The 17525-nt window shown below is 53.9% G+C and overlaps 1 protein-coding gene across 5 annotated transcripts; it reads right to left on the bottom strand.

The window, feature by feature from the left end:
• Positions 1-371: 371 nt before the first annotated feature.
• Positions 372-16478, bottom strand: COPZ2 (COPI coat complex subunit zeta 2). 5 transcript variants are annotated; one of them, XR_004375191.2, is made up of 11 exons: positions 16327-16478; positions 12938-13012; positions 10732-10813; positions 9944-10035; positions 9515-9570; positions 8701-8778; positions 7788-7839; positions 7677-7702; positions 4462-4500; positions 3302-3390; positions 372-1896 (listed from the first exon to the last, which is right to left on the bottom strand). XR_004375191.2 is itself a non-coding variant. In XM_032791422.2 (10 exons), exons 1-10 carry the CDS (start codon positions 16444-16446, stop codon positions 1854-1856), a joined length of 657 nt encoding a protein of 218 aa, XP_032647313.1. In that variant the 5' UTR covers positions 16447-16478; the 3' UTR covers positions 372-1853. The 5 variants fall into 5 exon arrangements, 3 of the variants coding, with proteins under 3 accessions (XP_032647313.1, XP_032647312.1, XP_032647314.1); XR_004375192.2 differs by lacking the exon at positions 7677-7702 and having other exon boundaries at positions 16327-16477; XM_032791422.2 differs by lacking the exon at positions 3302-3390 and having other exon boundaries at positions 12938-13006.
• Between the last annotated feature and the right edge of the window lie 1047 nt (positions 16479-17525).

The following is a 17525-nucleotide window of genomic DNA, read 5'->3' on the forward strand; positions in this document are numbered from 1 at the left end:
AGACCCGGACCATTTCTCATGTACACTAGGCCATGAAATAAATCTGCTGTCCCAAAGTAAAATAAATATTTCAGCCCCCTCAAAGCCACGGTACGAAGCCGCAGGGTGCAGAAGTTCACTGCAAAGATAACAAATGCACGCTCCCCGGGAGTGCTGCTGCCACCGAAGGAAAAACGTTTAACAAAAATAGACATGTCCCAGGCTGATGCTGTGCTTGTGTCCGGAGTGATTTTAATGGATGAGTTATAAACCCCTCAAAAAGATCAAGCCCTGTAATGGAAAAAGTGACAGTCTTAATTCTGCATGGTACAGTAATAGGAACACGCCGGCACCCACATGCATTACAGACAGGAGAGACCAATAGGGAAAAATGACCTATGTGCTATAAAACTTTATTTGTTGAGCATAAAAGACCCAGTTTACAGAAATGGATTGAAATGTACCAAGCCCTCGATGAAGTATCACACAGCTAGCCAATTCCCTTTCATTTGGTTTTCATTTATTTTTTCTTATTATTGATAATCTGAGGTGTTAAAGGGAAGGAAATGATCGTTCTGAAAATAGGATTTTTACCATAGCTGAGTCATTTAGTGATGTTTGAGCCAACAGCTATTTGCAGCAGGATTGTTTTTACAAAATTAACGACAGCCAAAGCTACATGAGGGAGGCAGTGCTGCCTAGTGGCTGGAGTGCTGGATTGGGACTTAGGAGACCTGGATTCTACTCCCAGCTCTGCCAATGGCCTACTAGATGACCTTAGACAAGTCACTGCCCCGCTCTGTGCCTCAGTTTCCCCATCTGTATAATGACCTGACCTCTTTTGTAAAGTGCTTTGAGAGCTACTGATGAAAAGCACCCTGTAAGAGCTTGGGGGGGTTATTAGTGGTCATCACTGGGATGTTTTGAATCTTGCTCTGACAGGGTGACAATGATTCCTGTGCACTCATCCCCACCCTGCATGTGGGAAGATGTGACAGTGGCACTTACTTCACGCCAACCCGCTGCACAGGCATGCCCATCCCCAAAAGGGATCAAAGTGCTGGTTCCCTTGAGAGACAGCGGAAGAAATTTTGGAAGTGGCTGAGATATTCCAAAGAACTTAGCGCCACCTGGATGACCAAGCCCCATTTGTCTGAATGAGAAAAGGGGATGCAAATCCCTTCCTATGGTTTTGAAAGCCTCAGGCTGTGTCTGTAGGGCCCGACCCTCACTGAGGAGCAAGCAAGCATCGGCTGGCTGCTTTGATCAACAAGTGTGCAGGCACTAGTGACAGCCCTGCAAAAGAAGGAGCCAGCTCTTTACTGGTGAAACTGAAGATTCAACTATTGTTATGTTCTGGCTCTGCTAGTACCAAACAAATTCTAATTGACTCTCATGCAGTGCTTGAGGTGGTGCAACTACAAATGATCAATCCGCCTATTCATTCCTTAAATAACTGTAATAACGCTGAGGAATTCTGGAGTTTTTCATGGATCTTGGGCCAGGTTCTGCTCTCAGTTACACCATTGTCAATCTGAAATAACCCCATCGACATCACTCCTCATTTACACTGGTTTAAGGAGCAGAATTTGGTCTGTTAACCAGTTAATTCTCCCAACCCCCACCCTCCCCTTTAGCATGCAGAGAATTTCATAGTACCGAGACTGGGTTTAAACCCGTGTCCGTGGAAGGCTGGCGTTCCCCCAGGAGGCGCGGCCTATGTCAGCCATCTTGCATCCTACCCAAAAGCTTTTATCAGACTTTTCATGCCAATTTGCAAACGGCTAATCGAATAAGGTGAGGAATCATTTGCCGTCGCAGTTCAGACCCATCCAATCGGGAGGATCCAGGCGCTCTCCTCTGGGATGTTCACTTTAATAAGGACCATTTAATTTGCTCTTTGGCAGATTGCAGAACCTATTAAGGAAGTGGGGGGAGGGAAAGGAGAAGAAAAACAGAGAGACATTAAGCCCCACAGCCTCAGGGATTCTGCAAACGGATTATGACTCCATATGAACTCAGCAGGACTCCTTCACAGGCACCAAGAGACCCATTTAGTGCCAACATAAACCTGCCCCATTCAAGAGAGGGAGATTTCTGATGTCTCTCCATGAGGCAACCAGGGTGGTTTGCATCCTGATTTCCCAAAAACAGCCACTAGGTGGCAGATGTGCCTCTTCGAGGAGTGGCCCCTGTGTAGCAAGGGGGTGAATTCGCTCCTTTTGCCTGTTTATCTCTACAGTTCCCCCCATCCCTGGAAGGAGGCAGGGACTCAACTCCCAGAGACCCGACAGCCATAGAGTCCCCTTGTTCTCAAAAGCCCTCCAGGCTCAGATGCCCAGGAAGATGCAGCAGTTTTGCAATGTCCTGGGGGAAGGCACTTCTCTCATCTCGCCAGGTCTCAGTGACCCTTCCTCCAGCTGAAGAGGGCTCTACTTGAGCCAGCAAACGCCATTCCATGTATTAGTCCGGGATCTCCATTTTAGCCTCAGTCGGCATCCTGGACACTAAGCACCAATCAGCAGGTGCTACTCCGCCACCAGAGTTTGCTGGGGCTAGAGTTCGATACTAAAAAGAACCCCCGGTTTGAACATCCTCGGATCCAGGAGGCCTTCACATTGGGCTCTGCATATTGCAGCTCAAGCGAAATGCTGGCTGGAACTGATGTTTAAAACCCGGCCTCGCACCTGTTCACCAAATACAGTTCCTGATCCAACGTAGAGGGTAGATTTTTCCAAGGAGCAAAGCCATCAGTGCTGATGGGAACTGGCTTTAGACCCGTCCACCTGACCGGGCACTCCAAGCTGTGATCACCCTGGATACACATTCCAATTACATACCACAGAGTGCATTTAGCAGCCAGCAAAGAGAATCCGGTGGTCAGGACCATTACAACAGGTGACCACGTACTGTCGAAGAACCTCTCTAGTTACGGCTTAATGTCATTTTTAGTCACCCTGCCCTCAATCTCAAATGGGCTTTTCCGTCCAGCCGTCCTGACCACCCGGTGATTTGCACAGCTGGGCATGTCTATGGGTGGAAACACACTAAGCTCCCTGGGGTGAGGGGAATAAGTACTGAAGAGATGCAATTCCCTACGAGTGGTATGATGCCAGCCATGCACAGAGGTGAGCGGGCACAGCAGGTGGCCGCGGGCACTGGCTGCACTGTGTATACAGAGCAGACACCAGGGCAAGGAGGTGTTTTCCAGTTGGGTCTTTGGAGGTGAGTGAAGGAAGGGGTTAAGGGAAGTGACTTGGGTGCTGCAGCCACAGGAACAGAGGCATGTGCAGAGATGGGCCCAGCTGTGGGAGTCACTTACTCTGCCGGGTGTGAGAAGCTGGTTAGTGCTGGGTTAGACACGGAGAGCCACAGGGGTCATGCTGACAGGATTAGTCTAGACAGAAAGACCTGCAAGGAGAGAGCGTGTGAGGGGTATTGCAAGGTTCCTGCTGATACTCCCTGGCAGACTCTGCCTTTCCAGCAGCCTGAAGACCCTCCCCAATCCCCCCAAGCATGTGATGTAAGGAGCCTGCCCAGAGAGGGACGCCCTGTTTCCAAGCCACCCACTCACCCTTGCACCATCCTGAGTGGCTATTTGAGGAACCAGGTGGAGCTGGGGGCTTGGTCTGATGACTCACAAACCTGCTGGTTGCGCTCAAGCATGTTGTTACAAGGCTGGACCCAGCAGAGCAAAGCCTGCTAGCGGCATGTGAGTTCCAGGCATAGCGCATATCTAGTCCAATGTTTTCCCGATCTCCCGTCCCGCAAAATGTTGCCTACTGGTGGGAGCGGGGGAATTGGGAGTCAGGACGCCTGGGTTCTGTTCTTGGCTCAGGAAGGGGAGTGTGGTCTGGTGATTGGGAGTCAGGACTCGGGGGTTCTAGAGGGAGGTAGGTGTCGGCTGGGGGGTTAGAGCAGAAGATTTTAAATCAAAACTGGTGAGTTCCCCCTCCTGCATTTGAAACACTGTGTGAACTTGGCCAATTCACTTCACCACTCTGTGCCACAAGGTCTTTAAATGGGGATAAAGTTACACATCACAGGGGCTCGGAAGCTTCCTTGGCCACGGAAAGGGATATTGACACATTGCTCTGAGTGGGAGCTGGTGATTTAAAGGCTGACAGCTCCCAGTGTTGCGAGGTGCTGTACTGATGCTACAGGTGCAAGGAGAGGGGGGATTCCAACAAACCCCTCCGTGCAGACAGCCCCAAGGAGTAGAAGAACCCCTCCAAGGGTCTGGGTGCCCCCAGAGACTGGGACTATAGAATACCCACTACACTTCCTTGTGTGACACAGCCTTGCCTGGGTGCTCCTGGCTAGCACAGTGTGCCCAGGAGCTGATCCCTGCAGCGCATGGTGTCTGTCTCCTCCATGCTGGTGCCCCAGGGGCAGGTCACTTCACCAGGCCTCCTTCACTGCCCAGGCGTTGCCCTCCCACGCCAGCGCACAGAGGGGAAAGGGGAGTCCTGGGACTCTTACCTGGGCAACGCTTTGCTCGGACAGAGGGCTGTCGTCCACCTAAAGGAAAGAAAAGGACAGGGAGGCTTAAGGAGGGAGATACCTGGGGGGGAAGGGGATGGGAGCGAGGTGATGGATCAGACAGGGTACATGGGGGGCGCAGATCAGAGGGGCTTGGATAATTTATAGTGTGTTCATAGTGCAGGTGATGACGGCCAGGAGACAGAAACCAACCTGCGGCTTCCCAGGCTGTGCCTTTCTGAGCTGCAGCCTCTTGGCTTGGCAGGCAGTGCAGGCTGGCAGCGAGGGCTGAAGCGTGGCTGGCCGTTCTGTGTAGGTGCAGCTTGGGGCTGGGCTGTGTGCGTGGGGTGGTGGGGGAGATCACACAGGCTGGAGGGCAAGCTCCCCTCCACTAGACATGATGGGGAAGCTCACCAGGGCAAGGCCCTGCTTGGCACCTGCTTTCAGCCTCTGCTAGAGTGCTGTATGCCTGCACCACTCCCCAAGGGCGCTAGCTGGTCTGCATGCGCCTTCACCTACAGCCAGGCCACCTGCTTTGGGATCCCATCACTACAAGGACGCTAGGTAGATGCAGGCCTGGCTCAGCACTTGGATGGGGGACCCTACATGAAACACCTGGCGAGATTTTTCAAAAGCAGTTATAGGGACTTGGTTGTCTCATTCCTTAGCAAGCTCCTAAAGCCAATGCCTGAGTGTGACAGGGTGCTAAGCAGAAAGCTGCTTAGCCAACCCTCTGTCACTCCAGCTCCAATTAAGGGAGGTGAATTGGAGCTGGGTAGATCACCTGGCCCTGATTGGGGAACCTGGAACAGCTGCTCCCTCATCAGACTGGGGCTGGATGGAAGCCAGGGAGCTGGGAAGAGGGGAAGCTGCACTAAGAGGAGTAGCAGCTTGTCCCCACTCTCCTGCTGATAGACAAGCAGAAAGGGATTGTGTGTATTGTGGTGAAAAGGTGGTGGAACACTACTTGTAAAATAAAGCACCAGGTGAGCACTGCAACAAAGGACTCTGACTCTGAGAGACTTTCTCAGCCCACCCGGGGCAGGAGCCAGGTGGGCCCAGCAAGGACCCTGCTACACTGAGGCTAGAGTGAGCTATTCTCTGGAGGGTCAGATGTGGGGCAACACACAAACCTGAGGTCCTTATGACTGTTTACCAGCATTAAAGACATGTAGGCACTTCGGGCATTAACTCCAATGTCCTGGCCTTGTTCCCAGTCAGGTGATTGTGTCCTGCCCATCTAAATTCCCTCTGTAGGTTCATCTGAATAAAACAGGCTGCACTTCCTGTTGTGCTATGTGGCTGTTAAAACAGCTGCCACGTTCCACCCCAGAGGAGGCTGCATTTCAGCCATGAGTGGAGTGAACCCGGCAGAGCCCTCCCCTGCCTTATGAGGGTTTTATGAGATGAAGCACTTTGGGATACTCAGACAGAGCCATGCACGACATTACGACGGTTATTCTCATTGGCCCACACACATGCACACTGTAAGAGGAGCCATGATGAATGTTCGCTCAGCTGACCACGCTGCCCTGCAGTCTACTGCTCAGCCCCCTGGAGCCCCTTGGAGTGACATCACGGCGGTGGAATGCTATTGTCCTTCCCAGCTGCCTGTGGCCATGCCGCTATCAGCCCAGGGCCTGTGTTACGCAAACACCGAGTGCACCAGAGGTAGCAGCGCCTCCCGTCACAGCTGTTTCCAACAATCTTATGGGGAGCTGGATTAGGAAACGCCGATGCGGCTGGGCGTGTCCACTGTATTTGTTTACTCTGTTCTCAAACAGAACAACTGCCTCCACTCTGGCTAATGACATGTCTGGGCAGCACTGGGCTCACATGCTCCCATTGCATCAGTACAGATCAGTTGCTGTGCAAGACTTGGCAAGTCTTGCTTGGGACAGTCCTGCTTCTCCCCCTTGCTTCCAATTTAGGCCCTGGTACAAGCACGGCAAAGGTAGCTCTGGACGTGCTCAGTGGACAGCGCACAGCTAATGTGACTCAGTGTGTTCACGTAGCACCATTTTCCCTGTGTGCCCTGTGTCAACCATGCTGGATTTTCCACCCCCACCATACAACAGTGCATGCTGGGAAACTCTGCTGGCTATCCCACAATGCTTTACATGTTAGTGCACAGGATGACCCGTGCAGCATGCTCTGGGATATCCTCCCGGCCAGAAGCCTGGGAGGCAGGATGACTGGTTAATTTGATTACATCTACTCAGTTAGACCATCCAACCTCCACAGCAGGACAACCATGTCAGAAGCTGGTAATGACCAGATAACCGCGTCATGGGCAGAGTTGTTACACTGTAACCCCACAAGGTTCGAGACCCAGCTATGTCTTGACATGAACTTTGTACGGGGACAACCTGAGTACAAATGGGTATTGCCGAAACCTCTTTAGCAGGCAGTGAAATTCTCACTCTGTTAGCGTTGGATCTCTCCTTGAGCCCAGAGTTCAAATGGGACAACCCCAGAAGCAAGCACACATGGCTACTCCAGGCTTGGAACGATCCAATTAGCCTCAATCCATTTTGAAGGCGATTGATGTTTATATAGGAGAACTTTGGATTTTTTGTTTATTTTTTATAATATTTTTATCAACAAACTCTGTCTTGGCAGGAAATAAATGTGATTACTTCTTGTTAGTTAGTCAAAAGCTAGCAACAGTTGAGATGTGCAATAGGTTTGTTGATAAAAATCATGTGCCGTCGTTAATATTCCATAAGCATACCTGTCGGATACTGGTGAAGGCAGCAGGAGACTCTAGTTCTCTGTGAGAGTACAGTATCCTACTGGGAACATTTTAAAAAGTGCTCAAAGCCCAGCAGCGCTGTTTAGGTGCCTAAATGGGAGCTGTTGGGTGCTGGATCCATGTGAAAATCTGTCCCTTCCTGCTTCCTCTGTGTCAGTTTTGTTAAAGATTTGGGGAAGGAGGCAGAAACTGACAATGAATAATAATTACTAATGAAAACAGAATCTCTCCAAGCCTGACTGCCACTCCAAAGTCACCCGTGGCATGCAGAAGAGGGTGTGACCTACCCAGCTAGCCCGCCAGAGCGCCTCATGGCCACGGAGCGGGACCACGTGTGACATGCTTAGAAGGAAGTGACCTCACACCTGCTTCCCAGTTGGCGGCTGCCTATTTGCCACCCCTGGCAGGCACGGATTCACTTTGCTCTGAGTTACTGGCGATGTAATCAAAGAGAACAAACCCGTACGCCGCCGGCTCCGAGACTGTCTGGGGTGGAGAGAGTTAGAGAGGGAGATTAAAGCAGAGGGCTCGAAGGGCAGAGAAATGAAGGGGAGCAACGGGAAGCACTCACCCTGAAGTTCACCTTCTGGATCACTTGTTGAGGATCGCTCTCCAGAATCACCCTAGGACCAGGGGGAGCAATGGGATTTTCCAATCAGATCACAGCTCTCTTAAGGGTGCTTTCATGGTGCATTTGCTCCCCGTTGCTACAAAATGGGACACGAGTTCTGAGCTGGGGCAAGAGGCCAGATGGACAGCCGTGGAAACTGATCCCCTCTCCTTGCCCTAGGAATGTGTACAGCATAGGCCCTAGCAGGGCAAACTTTTCCCTCCTCCCCACCAGCAAGCCTCAGCTCTGATAGGGCACTGGACTGGGACTCAGGAGTTGTGGGTTCAATTCCTAGCTCTGCCACTGGCCTGCTGACTGGCCATAAGCAGGTCACTTTCAACTCTCTGTGCCTCAGTTTCCCCATCTGTAAAATGGGAGTGGTGATACTGCCCTCTCTTGCAAAGCACTTTGAGAGCTCTGGATAGCAAGGTGTGTGATGTAATGGGTCGGGGTGCTAGCGGTGGGTGTGAAGTTCTGCTGTCTTGGCCTGTTCGTTACTCAGCTGACAAAGGGGTCGGCGTGCGCTGACGGTGGCTGTGGTTGGTTCACTGGGGGTTGGACTGAGACTTGCCTAACTCAGTTCACGTTGGCCATCAGCAGCCACCAGATGGTAAAGGCTCTGGGTTACTACCGACATGGGCTAGATTTGAACTGGAGACCCAGAGATGGAATGTTCCCGCCCCAAGCCAGCAGCCAGGCTGCACCCAACACTGTACTGGGAACCCTGGCTCTGACGCCTCCCTCATCCTCCTGGGACCTTCAGACTTTTGGCCTCTCTCCCCTCAGTGCTTGACTAGCCCATCTGCCCTCTCCCTCTCTTCCCTGCTCCAGCTCCAAGCGAAGCCCCAGAGACCAACTGCACACGGCGCCTCACCCCCCATCGACGATCTCATCCACCACGAGGAACGCCCCGTCCAGGTTGTCCAGCAGGGAGCGCTTCTCTACATTCTTCCTGAGGGCAAGACAGCATGAGCTAGTAAGAGTTTGAGACGCTCTGTACCACCAGCATTCAGACCCAGCACTGCTCCAGAGCACTGAGTCCCAGAGCAGCTGCAGAGACCTCTCCCCACTCCCAGCCCCCTTCTTCCTCCCAGCAGAATAAGACCAGCTGCTCAGGAGACCAGAGGCCCTCATGTGTGGGGGAAAAGGTGACACCTGCTGTCTCATTCCAAGACCCTGCAGCGGGAACTGGTCTCCAGCTCTATGGCATGCCTAGCATACGGGGGTCTCGTGCTGAGACCAATCAGCTGGAAGCCAGGTCTCCTGGGTTCGCTTCCAGCAACAAGAGCAGATGCGATCTAGATCTAGTGGTTACAGCATGGAATAGGAGTCAAGACTCGTGGGTGTCGCCACTGAGTCTCCAGGTGACTTTGCGTGAGTCACTTTCCTGCTCTGTGCCTCAGTTTTCCCATATGTAAAATGGAGAGCATAGCAGCCACCCCACAGAGGGCTGCTACTGAAGTATTCTGCTAGTGCCCCTGGTATGCCAGGCACTGCCTGTACCCCTGGCTTTCAGGTTATGAGGCTTGATTCCTTCATGTGAGTAAAGGACTTTGAGACCCTTGGTGGAAGGGTCTGGAGCAAGGCAAAGCGCTGATGTTATCAGAGCCAGTTTGGGACCCTGGAGCCTGTCCCTGGTTAGTCTCGCTAGATGGGATTGGGAGTTCTGGCCGTGGCCACGTACTCACCGTAACATGTGATTGAGGGAGTCAAAGAGACAGGTGAGAACTGCCATTAGCATCAGCTAAAGGAGGAGAAGGAGACATATGTCAACACGGCACAGAGCTGCCCACAGGGACCTCCCCTCCACACTCACTCTCCCAGCAGCCCCTGGGTCTTGGGGTGCCTGACAGACAGCAATCCTATTACTGGCAGCTGGACAGAAAGCCATGGCTGCAGCGTCCGCGAGTCTCCTAGGAACAGGCTCATGCATCGGGACCCATTGCACGTCAGGGAAGAGGAGATGTGAAGGGCCATCCATGTGCAGGGCCCGGTGAGTGGGAACAGAACGCCTCTCTCCCACAGTGGGGAGAGTGGGGAAAGAGAAGAAACTCCCAGCATGGAGCTGGCCCTCCCGCTCTGTTATCTTCTGGGAGAAGCAGGCCCCAAGGAGTTACCTCATTTTCCTGGGAACTCCCCACCACGTAGAAAAAGAGGTCGATGCTGCTTTTATAGACAATGGTCAGCCCCTCCAGAAAGGCGATCTCACCTGACACAACGGGAGGGAAGGGCAGGGGGAAGCGTTAGGCTGTCACTGAGCACAGATCTCTGTAACCTAAGAACAGGCCGTCTAGACGGGGAGATGGGACAGGAAACCTGGCTCACCCCTACAGCTGGGTAGTGGGCAGACCATCCACACCATGGGAGCATCAAATGTTTAAAGTTCCTGGTCGTCTCCTTTTGCCACCAACAGTCCAGTGTGCCCAGCATGGCAACGCTGGTTCTGATTTGCCAGCATGTGACTGTGATGGCCTCAGTGCATTCTGGGACTCCTGAAGCCTCTCCATGTCTTTCAGGTTTCTACCCACCCATGGACACAGTATCATAAACGGTGCGGGGCTGAGCTAAAGCCCTCATCTCAGATGTTGCAAACTCCACTTGTCAACCTCCTGGGCCAGCAGTTGTGTGACATGAGACGTTGTACAGGCCTTGCTAGCGTCCACGTGCTATTTCTTTGGAGTGATCTGAGATGATCACCTCCAGGGTGTTATCGTCAATAGCGTGACCCCTCCCTGGACTGCAATGCCCGTGGGAGAAAGACGTTATCACACAACCCACAGGATGCACAGCTGCTGGCAAACTTCATGTAGCACCTAGTGATATAAACAGCCAGTGGCCAGCAGGAACATACAGGAAAACCCTCCTCTCCATCTTCTGGTCCCCTACTCAATTCTCAGCTACTTACTGTCAGTTTTGTGGGTTTTATTGAAAACGCTCCTCTCAAAGGTCTTCTGTTCTTTCGTGGATGGAAAGGTGTCGTCGTAGTACTGAAGGGGATGGGAACAAAGGAGTTAGTACAGCAGCCATGGGACCAATCAATGGGATAGGCAGAAAAAGGAAGGAGAACTTGGCTAGATGGAACCAATCATGGAGAGAGAATCAATACAGAGACCCCAGAATTCTACCAATACAGACAGGCATGTTAAACAACAGTTTGGAGTGGCTGGGAAATCGTCCCATAAATAGGTTTGGGATCATTGTTTATCTCAGCAAGTCAAGGCTGCTTCATTGTCCCTCTTCAAATTCTTTCCTTAAAACTTGCCTGGGCAGTGGTGCCCCCACTCATCATGCCCACCCGTACTGTGTTATTTCCATGTGCTCCCCACCTGGATTGGTCTGTCTCTCGTAGACTTGGATTGGAAACTCTTTGGGGCAGGGATTTTCTTTTTGTTCTCTGCTTGTCCAGCAGCTATCCCCACCCCCAGGCTCCTCATCCATGAATGGGGTTTTTAGATGCTACTGCGATACCAATAATAATCTAGAAGTCGCAATCAATGTCCATTACCCTGGGAGCTTCCATAACAATTACAGATGCAAGAAATTATAAAGATCAACTAGCCCAACACGCAGCCAGTGTATATAATGCAGTCCCGGCCCACTCAGCGGAAGTCTCAGAAAATACCATTCTGTCCGGGGTGAACATTTAAAACTGCAAACACTGTTAACATGAGCAACTTGCCAGGTGTCTTACAGACAGCTATGAAGACAAGGCTCCTAATTTGAACAGACAAAGTCTGGGAGGAATGGAGACAGCAAAGCAAGTGACTGATGGGTTTTGTTTGCTTCCTGTCATGTTAGTTCCATGATTTGTGTGTGTGTGTTAACCCTTAACTGTATATGTGTTGCCTGATCTATTGATTGTGTATTAATCTGTTAGTCTCTAAGGTGCCGCAAGTCCTCCTGTTCTTTTTGCGCATACAGACAGATTTATTTGAGCATAAGCTTTCGTGGGCTACAGCCCACTTCATCGGATGCATGCAGTGGAAAATACAGTAGGAAGATATGGATTGGCCTTAGGGTGTCAGCAGTCCGGCCTGTGAGCCTTGGGAGAGGACAGGTGGACGACCACTGGTGATGATGATAATAATACTGCGCATGATCTTGGGATAAGAACCTACCAGACCTCAGAGTGTAATCAATGTAATTAATACACAATCAATAGATCAGGCAACACCTACATACAGTTAAGGGTTAACACACACACACAAATCATGGAATTAACATGACAGGAAGCAAACAAAACCCATCAGTCACTTGCTTTGCTGTCTCCATTCCTGCTACTGTTGGGGTACCCTTCTCCCATAGGTCACTATCGGATTAACTCAAGCTATTAGCATATACGTCAATTAGTTACAATGGCATTCTTGTGGTCAGACATCTGCTGATGTTCCTAATGTAAAATATCCCAAACTGCTACAGACTAGCATCTTGTGGTTACCTGTCAGCAGTTCAGTCACTGCAGTAGCATTCTCTCTTGTGGTAATTTACGAGCTAGGGTTAGCTGCTAAGCTATTGTCTCACAGGCCTTGTAGGCTCATGAGGTTGCTGCCTTATCTAGCAAGTACCTACAGGGCACACAGGCCTCATGGAGGAACTGTGTTTTAAGGAGGTCTACTGGCCCAGGTCAGCGGCAGTCTTCCAGGTGCTGGGAGATGAGCATGGGGACATTACAATCACAGGACCCAATCCTGCAACTGGATCTGTGCTTAGCATGCATCCCAGCTAGAGTTAGCAAAAAGCTTCTGAGAGCAGGGTGAGTGTCATCACCCCCATTTTATAGATGGGAGAAACTGAGGCACAGAGAGGTGAAATGACTTGCCCAAGGCCACACAGTGCCAAGAATAGAACCCAGGAGTCTTGGCGGATGCCCTCTATGCTGACCCATATGGCCAAGGACGTAACTTTTGCCCAGGTAGCTTTATACATCTACTAAACGCACGCCAGGCTGCGGCAGAAGAGAAATTAACTTTGTCTAGAAGGGCAGACGCCGCCATAAAGCCATGATGCCCCTGGCTTTGCTGTTCACCCCACAGGAGCGTCTTCCCCAGCTTGCTGGGACGCCAGAGACCTGGGATTAGGATTTTCTTCTAGGGCAGGTGGGTGGCATTTACCTTGGCTAAGAGTCGCTGTCCATCATTGTCCAAGATGAATATGGCCTTGACTGTGTAGAGGGAAGGCTCCTGAAACTGACACAAGGACAGCGTGAAGCCAGAGGCTGCATCTAGCAGCTCCCAAGGTATGTCCAGAACCCACGGTGCCTCCCGTGCCCCAAGACTGGATCTGCAACCCCGCTCCCCCATCCCAGAGTGACCCCTTTAAGCAGGGCTGCCCAGAGGCGGGAGGGCAAGTGGGACAGTTTCCCCCAGAGGGCCCCTCACGAGAACATAGTATTCTATCTTATTGCAACTTTTTTTTTACGGAAGGGGCCCCCAAAATTGCTTTGCCCCAGGCCCCCTGAATCCTCTGGGCGGGCCTGCCCTTGAGCCTGAAATCGGGCCACAGCACCATTTCCTCCCAGTGAAAGTGCACAGAAAGCCTGGCACTCTCTGCGCCTGGCCTTGTTCTGATTCACTTCCATCTCTGTGAAGCCAAAGGCCCCGCTCCATGCCGGAGCCCGAGTCCCAGGGCCAGAGGGGATTTGAGGGCTAAGGGTGATCTGCGAAACGGTCCATCCAAACCCAAGTTCTGTCATGCACTGACTGCTTCAGAGTCCAAGTCCAAGTGTACCACAGAACCTGGGCCGAGAGGACTGAGATGGGCCTGGCACCAGAACCTGGATTGGGACGGTTCACAGGGACCCAGCACCAGAACCAGAGCTGAGAGAGGAGCCTGGCATCGGAACCTGGACTTGGACGGTTCACAAGGACCGGGCACCAGAACCTGGACTGGGACGGTTCACAAGGACCTGGCACCAGAACTAGAGCTGAGAGAGGGACCTGGCCCCGGAACCTGGACTGGGATGGTTCACAAGGACCTGGCACCAGAACCAGAGCTGAGAGAGTGGTCTGGCACCAGAACCTGGACTGGGGCAGTTCCATTGGAACCATACGTGCCAGGTTCTGAGAGTGCCAGGCCCTCTCTCAAGCTCTGCGCTTCTGGGCCAGGTCCCTGAACCAACAACAGTCATCTGGTGCCAGACACTCCTCTTCAGTCTGGTTCTGGAGCCAGGTCCCTGTGAACCATACCAGTCCAGGTTCCGGCCAGTCCCTCTCTCAGCTCTGGTCTGGTGCCAGGTCCTGTGAACCATACCATTCACGGTTCCGGGCCAGGTCCTCTCTCAGCATCTGGTTCTGGATGCCAAGTCCCTGTGAACCATACCAGTCCAGGTTCTGGTGCAGTCCCCTCTCTCAGCTCTGGTTCTGGAGCCAGGTACCTGCTGGAACCATAACCAGTCCAGGTTCGTGCCGAAGGCCCTCTCTCAGCTCTGGTTCTGGAGCCAGGTCCCTGTGAACCATACCAGTCCAGGTTCGGTGCCAGCTCCCTCTCTCAGCTCTGGTTCTGGATGCCAAGTCCCTTGAACATACAGTCAGGTCTTGCGTGCCCAGTCCCTCTCTCAGCTCTGGTTCTGAGGCCAGGTCTTGTGAACCGTCCAGTCCAGGTTCTAGGTGCAGGCCCACTCTCCCAGCTTCGGATCATCATGGTGTCAGGACCTTGTGAACTGTCCGTCTCAGTTCTAGATGGCAAGGGCCTCCCATCTCAGCCTCTGTTCTGGTGCCAAGGCTCCTGTGAACTGACCCAGTCCAGGTTTGTGCCAGGCCTCTCTGCTCCGGTATCTGGTGGCCGTCCTTGTTGAACCATCCCAGTCTAGGTTCCCGGGGCCAGGTCCTTCTCCAGCTCTGGCTTGCTGGTGCTCCAGCTGTGTGAACCACCCAGTACCAGGTTCTGGTGCCAGGCCCCTCTCCCAGCATCTCGTTCTGGCTCAGGCCTGTGAACGCATCCCAGTCCAGAGGTTCTGGTGCCAGGCCCCTCTCCAGCTATGGTTCTGGTGCCAGAGTCCTTGTGAACTGTCCCAGTCCGGTTCTGCTGGCAGGCCCTACTCAGCTCTCGGTCTGGTGCCAGGTCCTTGTGACACCCATCCAGGTTCCGGTTGCCACGGCCCCTTCTCGCTCGGTGCAGTCCTTTGAACCATCCCAGTCCAGGTCGGGCAGGTCCCTCTCTCAGCTCTGGTTCTGGTGCCAGTCACCATACTGAACCAGTCCAGGTTCGGTGCCAGCCCTCTCTCAGCGTTACTGTGCCAGGTCCTTGTCTGTGAAACCCATCCAGTCGTTTCGGTGCCGGCCCCCTCCTCTCGTCAGGATTCGTGTCGAACAGGTCCAGTTGGTGCACCCATCTCGCTTAGTCTCAGGTCTTGTACTGTCATTGGCAGGTCCCTCTCTTCAGCTCTGCGTTTGGTGCCAGCGTCCTTTGTGATCCACCCAATCCATGTTCAGGTGCCAGGACCTTCTCGTCTCGGTGCCAAGGTCTTGTGAACCATTCCCCAAGTCCAGGTTCCGGGGCCGAGTCCCTCTTCAGCTCTGGTTACTGTGCACACGCGTCCCTGTGAACGTGCCCCAGTCCAGGTTCTTGATGCCAGGTCTTCTCTCAGCTCTGGTTCTGTGCAGAGTCCTTGTGAACCCGCCCCATCCAGGTTCCGGTGCAGGCCCCTCTCTCGGGCTCTAGTCTTATCGGCCGGTATTTGAACATCCCAGTCCAGGTTCTTGAGGCCAAGGTCTCTCTAGCTCTGGTCTCGGATGCACGGTCCTTGTGAACCACCCCAATCCAGGATTCCGGTGCAGGACCCTCTCTCGGCTCCGGTCACAAGGACCTGGCTCCAGAACCAGAGCTGAGAGAGGGGACTGGCACCAGAACCTGGACTGGTATGGTTCACAGGGACCTGGCACCAGAACCAGAGCTGAGAGAGGGACCTGGTCCCGGAACCTGGACTGGTATGGTTCACAGGGACCTGGCTCCAGAACCAGAGCTGAGAGAGTGGTCTGGCACCAGAACCTGGACTGGGACGGTTCACAAGGACCTGGCTCCAGAACCAGAGCTGAGAGAGGGGACTGGCACCAGAACCTGGACTGGTATGGTTCACAGGGACCTGGCACCAGAACCAGAGCTGAGAGAGGGGACTGGCACCAGAACCTGGCCTGGGACGGTTCACAGGGACCTGGCACCGGGACCTGGACTGGGACGGTTCACAGGGACCTGGCTCCAGGCCCCCTGAGAACAGCTGCTGCAGTAGGCTCCCCTCCAGCCCCCTGGCACTGCCCTTTTCCCCAGCGCTTCCCCCCATCTCTTCGGCCCCAGGGGCTCTGCCTCCTGGGACTCCCCGCACCGGGGTCTCCCCCTGCAACCTCCCGGAACCCCCCTGGCTCTTCCCCGGGGGTCCCCCCCCCACCCACTCTGCCCCCGGAGCTCCCAGCGCAGAAAGTTTCGCCCGGCGGCCGGGAAGTTGGCGGAGCCCCAGGTCCCGGGGCAGGGGAGCCGCCCGCGCTCCCGTCCCCGCAGCCCCCGGTACCTGCAGCCTCGTGGGGTCCATGGCTCCCGCGGCCGCTGCAGCTGCCCGCTCCCCGCCGCTTCCGCCCCCCGGGGCAGCCCCCTCGGGGTGCTGACGTGGCCGGGCCTCGGCCCGCTGCATCCCGCTGCACGGAGAGCACGGCCGGGCCGCTCCGCCCCATGCACCGCGGGGGGGTTGGGGGGCAGCCGCGCCGCGCCCCCTGGGCGCTGTACGAAGGGCGTAGCGGGGGTGGGGGTCTGCAGTCCTGGGGGGCTGGGCTGCCCTCTCTACTGGATCATCTAAGGAGAGCTGCCCCAGGGCAACCTGCACTAACGGGGGAGGGGGGGATCGGGGTGCCCACCCAACTGGGATCCCTCCACCCGCAATAGGAGACAGCCTGCCCCCACCCCAACAGCCTTGCAATAATGAAGGGGGGCTTGTAGCTAAAAGCAGGCGCCTCCCCCGCACCCACCACACTGAAAAATAATGGAGGGACCTAGGGTAAACCCCCCCCCCCCATACATTAACCTGTCTTAGCTACAGTCAGCGATGGGTGGGGGGAGAAAAGTGGAGGAGGGCTATTTCTTCAATGGGCTCCACCCTGCAATAATAGGAAAGATCTGGGGGGACCCCAGGGCAGCCTGCAGCAGTGTGGGTGATCTGGAGAGCTGTGTCCCCACCCCCCTACCAAAAAATATCAGGGAAGATGCGAGGATCTGGTGGTTCAGGTGAGTCCATGTGGTTATGTATGTGTCGCCTGGGGTTGTGGGCAGGCGGAAGGTGAAGGCCTGGCAGATGGCCACAGGTGTGTCTACATGGGGGCTCTTTGCAAGAGCCGTGGGAAAACAAGGATTATAGCGCCACTGTGGAAGAGCTCCCAGCTAACCTGATCCCTGGGACTGGCGGCGCAAACTCAGGGGGCCTCTGTGTCCCCTGTGGATGGGAGCCATGGAAGCATCACAAGAATCCAGAGCAGAGAGAATGGGTGGGTGTGTCTGTGTAGACTCACAGCCAGACCCAGGGACAGGCTGGGATTGGCACAGGAGAGAAATAGGCTTGTAAGTGAATGAGTGAGAAACAGGGAGCTAATAGCTGAGGAGCAGGAACCAGGCTGGCTGGAGAGGCCTGAGGGCTGCATCAAGGTTTTATGGGGTTCTGCGTGGTCAATTGTGTGACGTCTCAGGCAGGCATCTACTCTGAGCTGGGGCTTCAGGTTATGA

The sequence above is a fragment of the Chelonoidis abingdonii genome, chromosome 21 (assembly GCF_003597395.2).
Source record: "Chelonoidis abingdonii isolate Lonesome George chromosome 21, CheloAbing_2.0, whole genome shotgun sequence".
NCBI lineage: Eukaryota > Metazoa > Chordata > Testudines > Testudinidae > Chelonoidis > Chelonoidis abingdonii.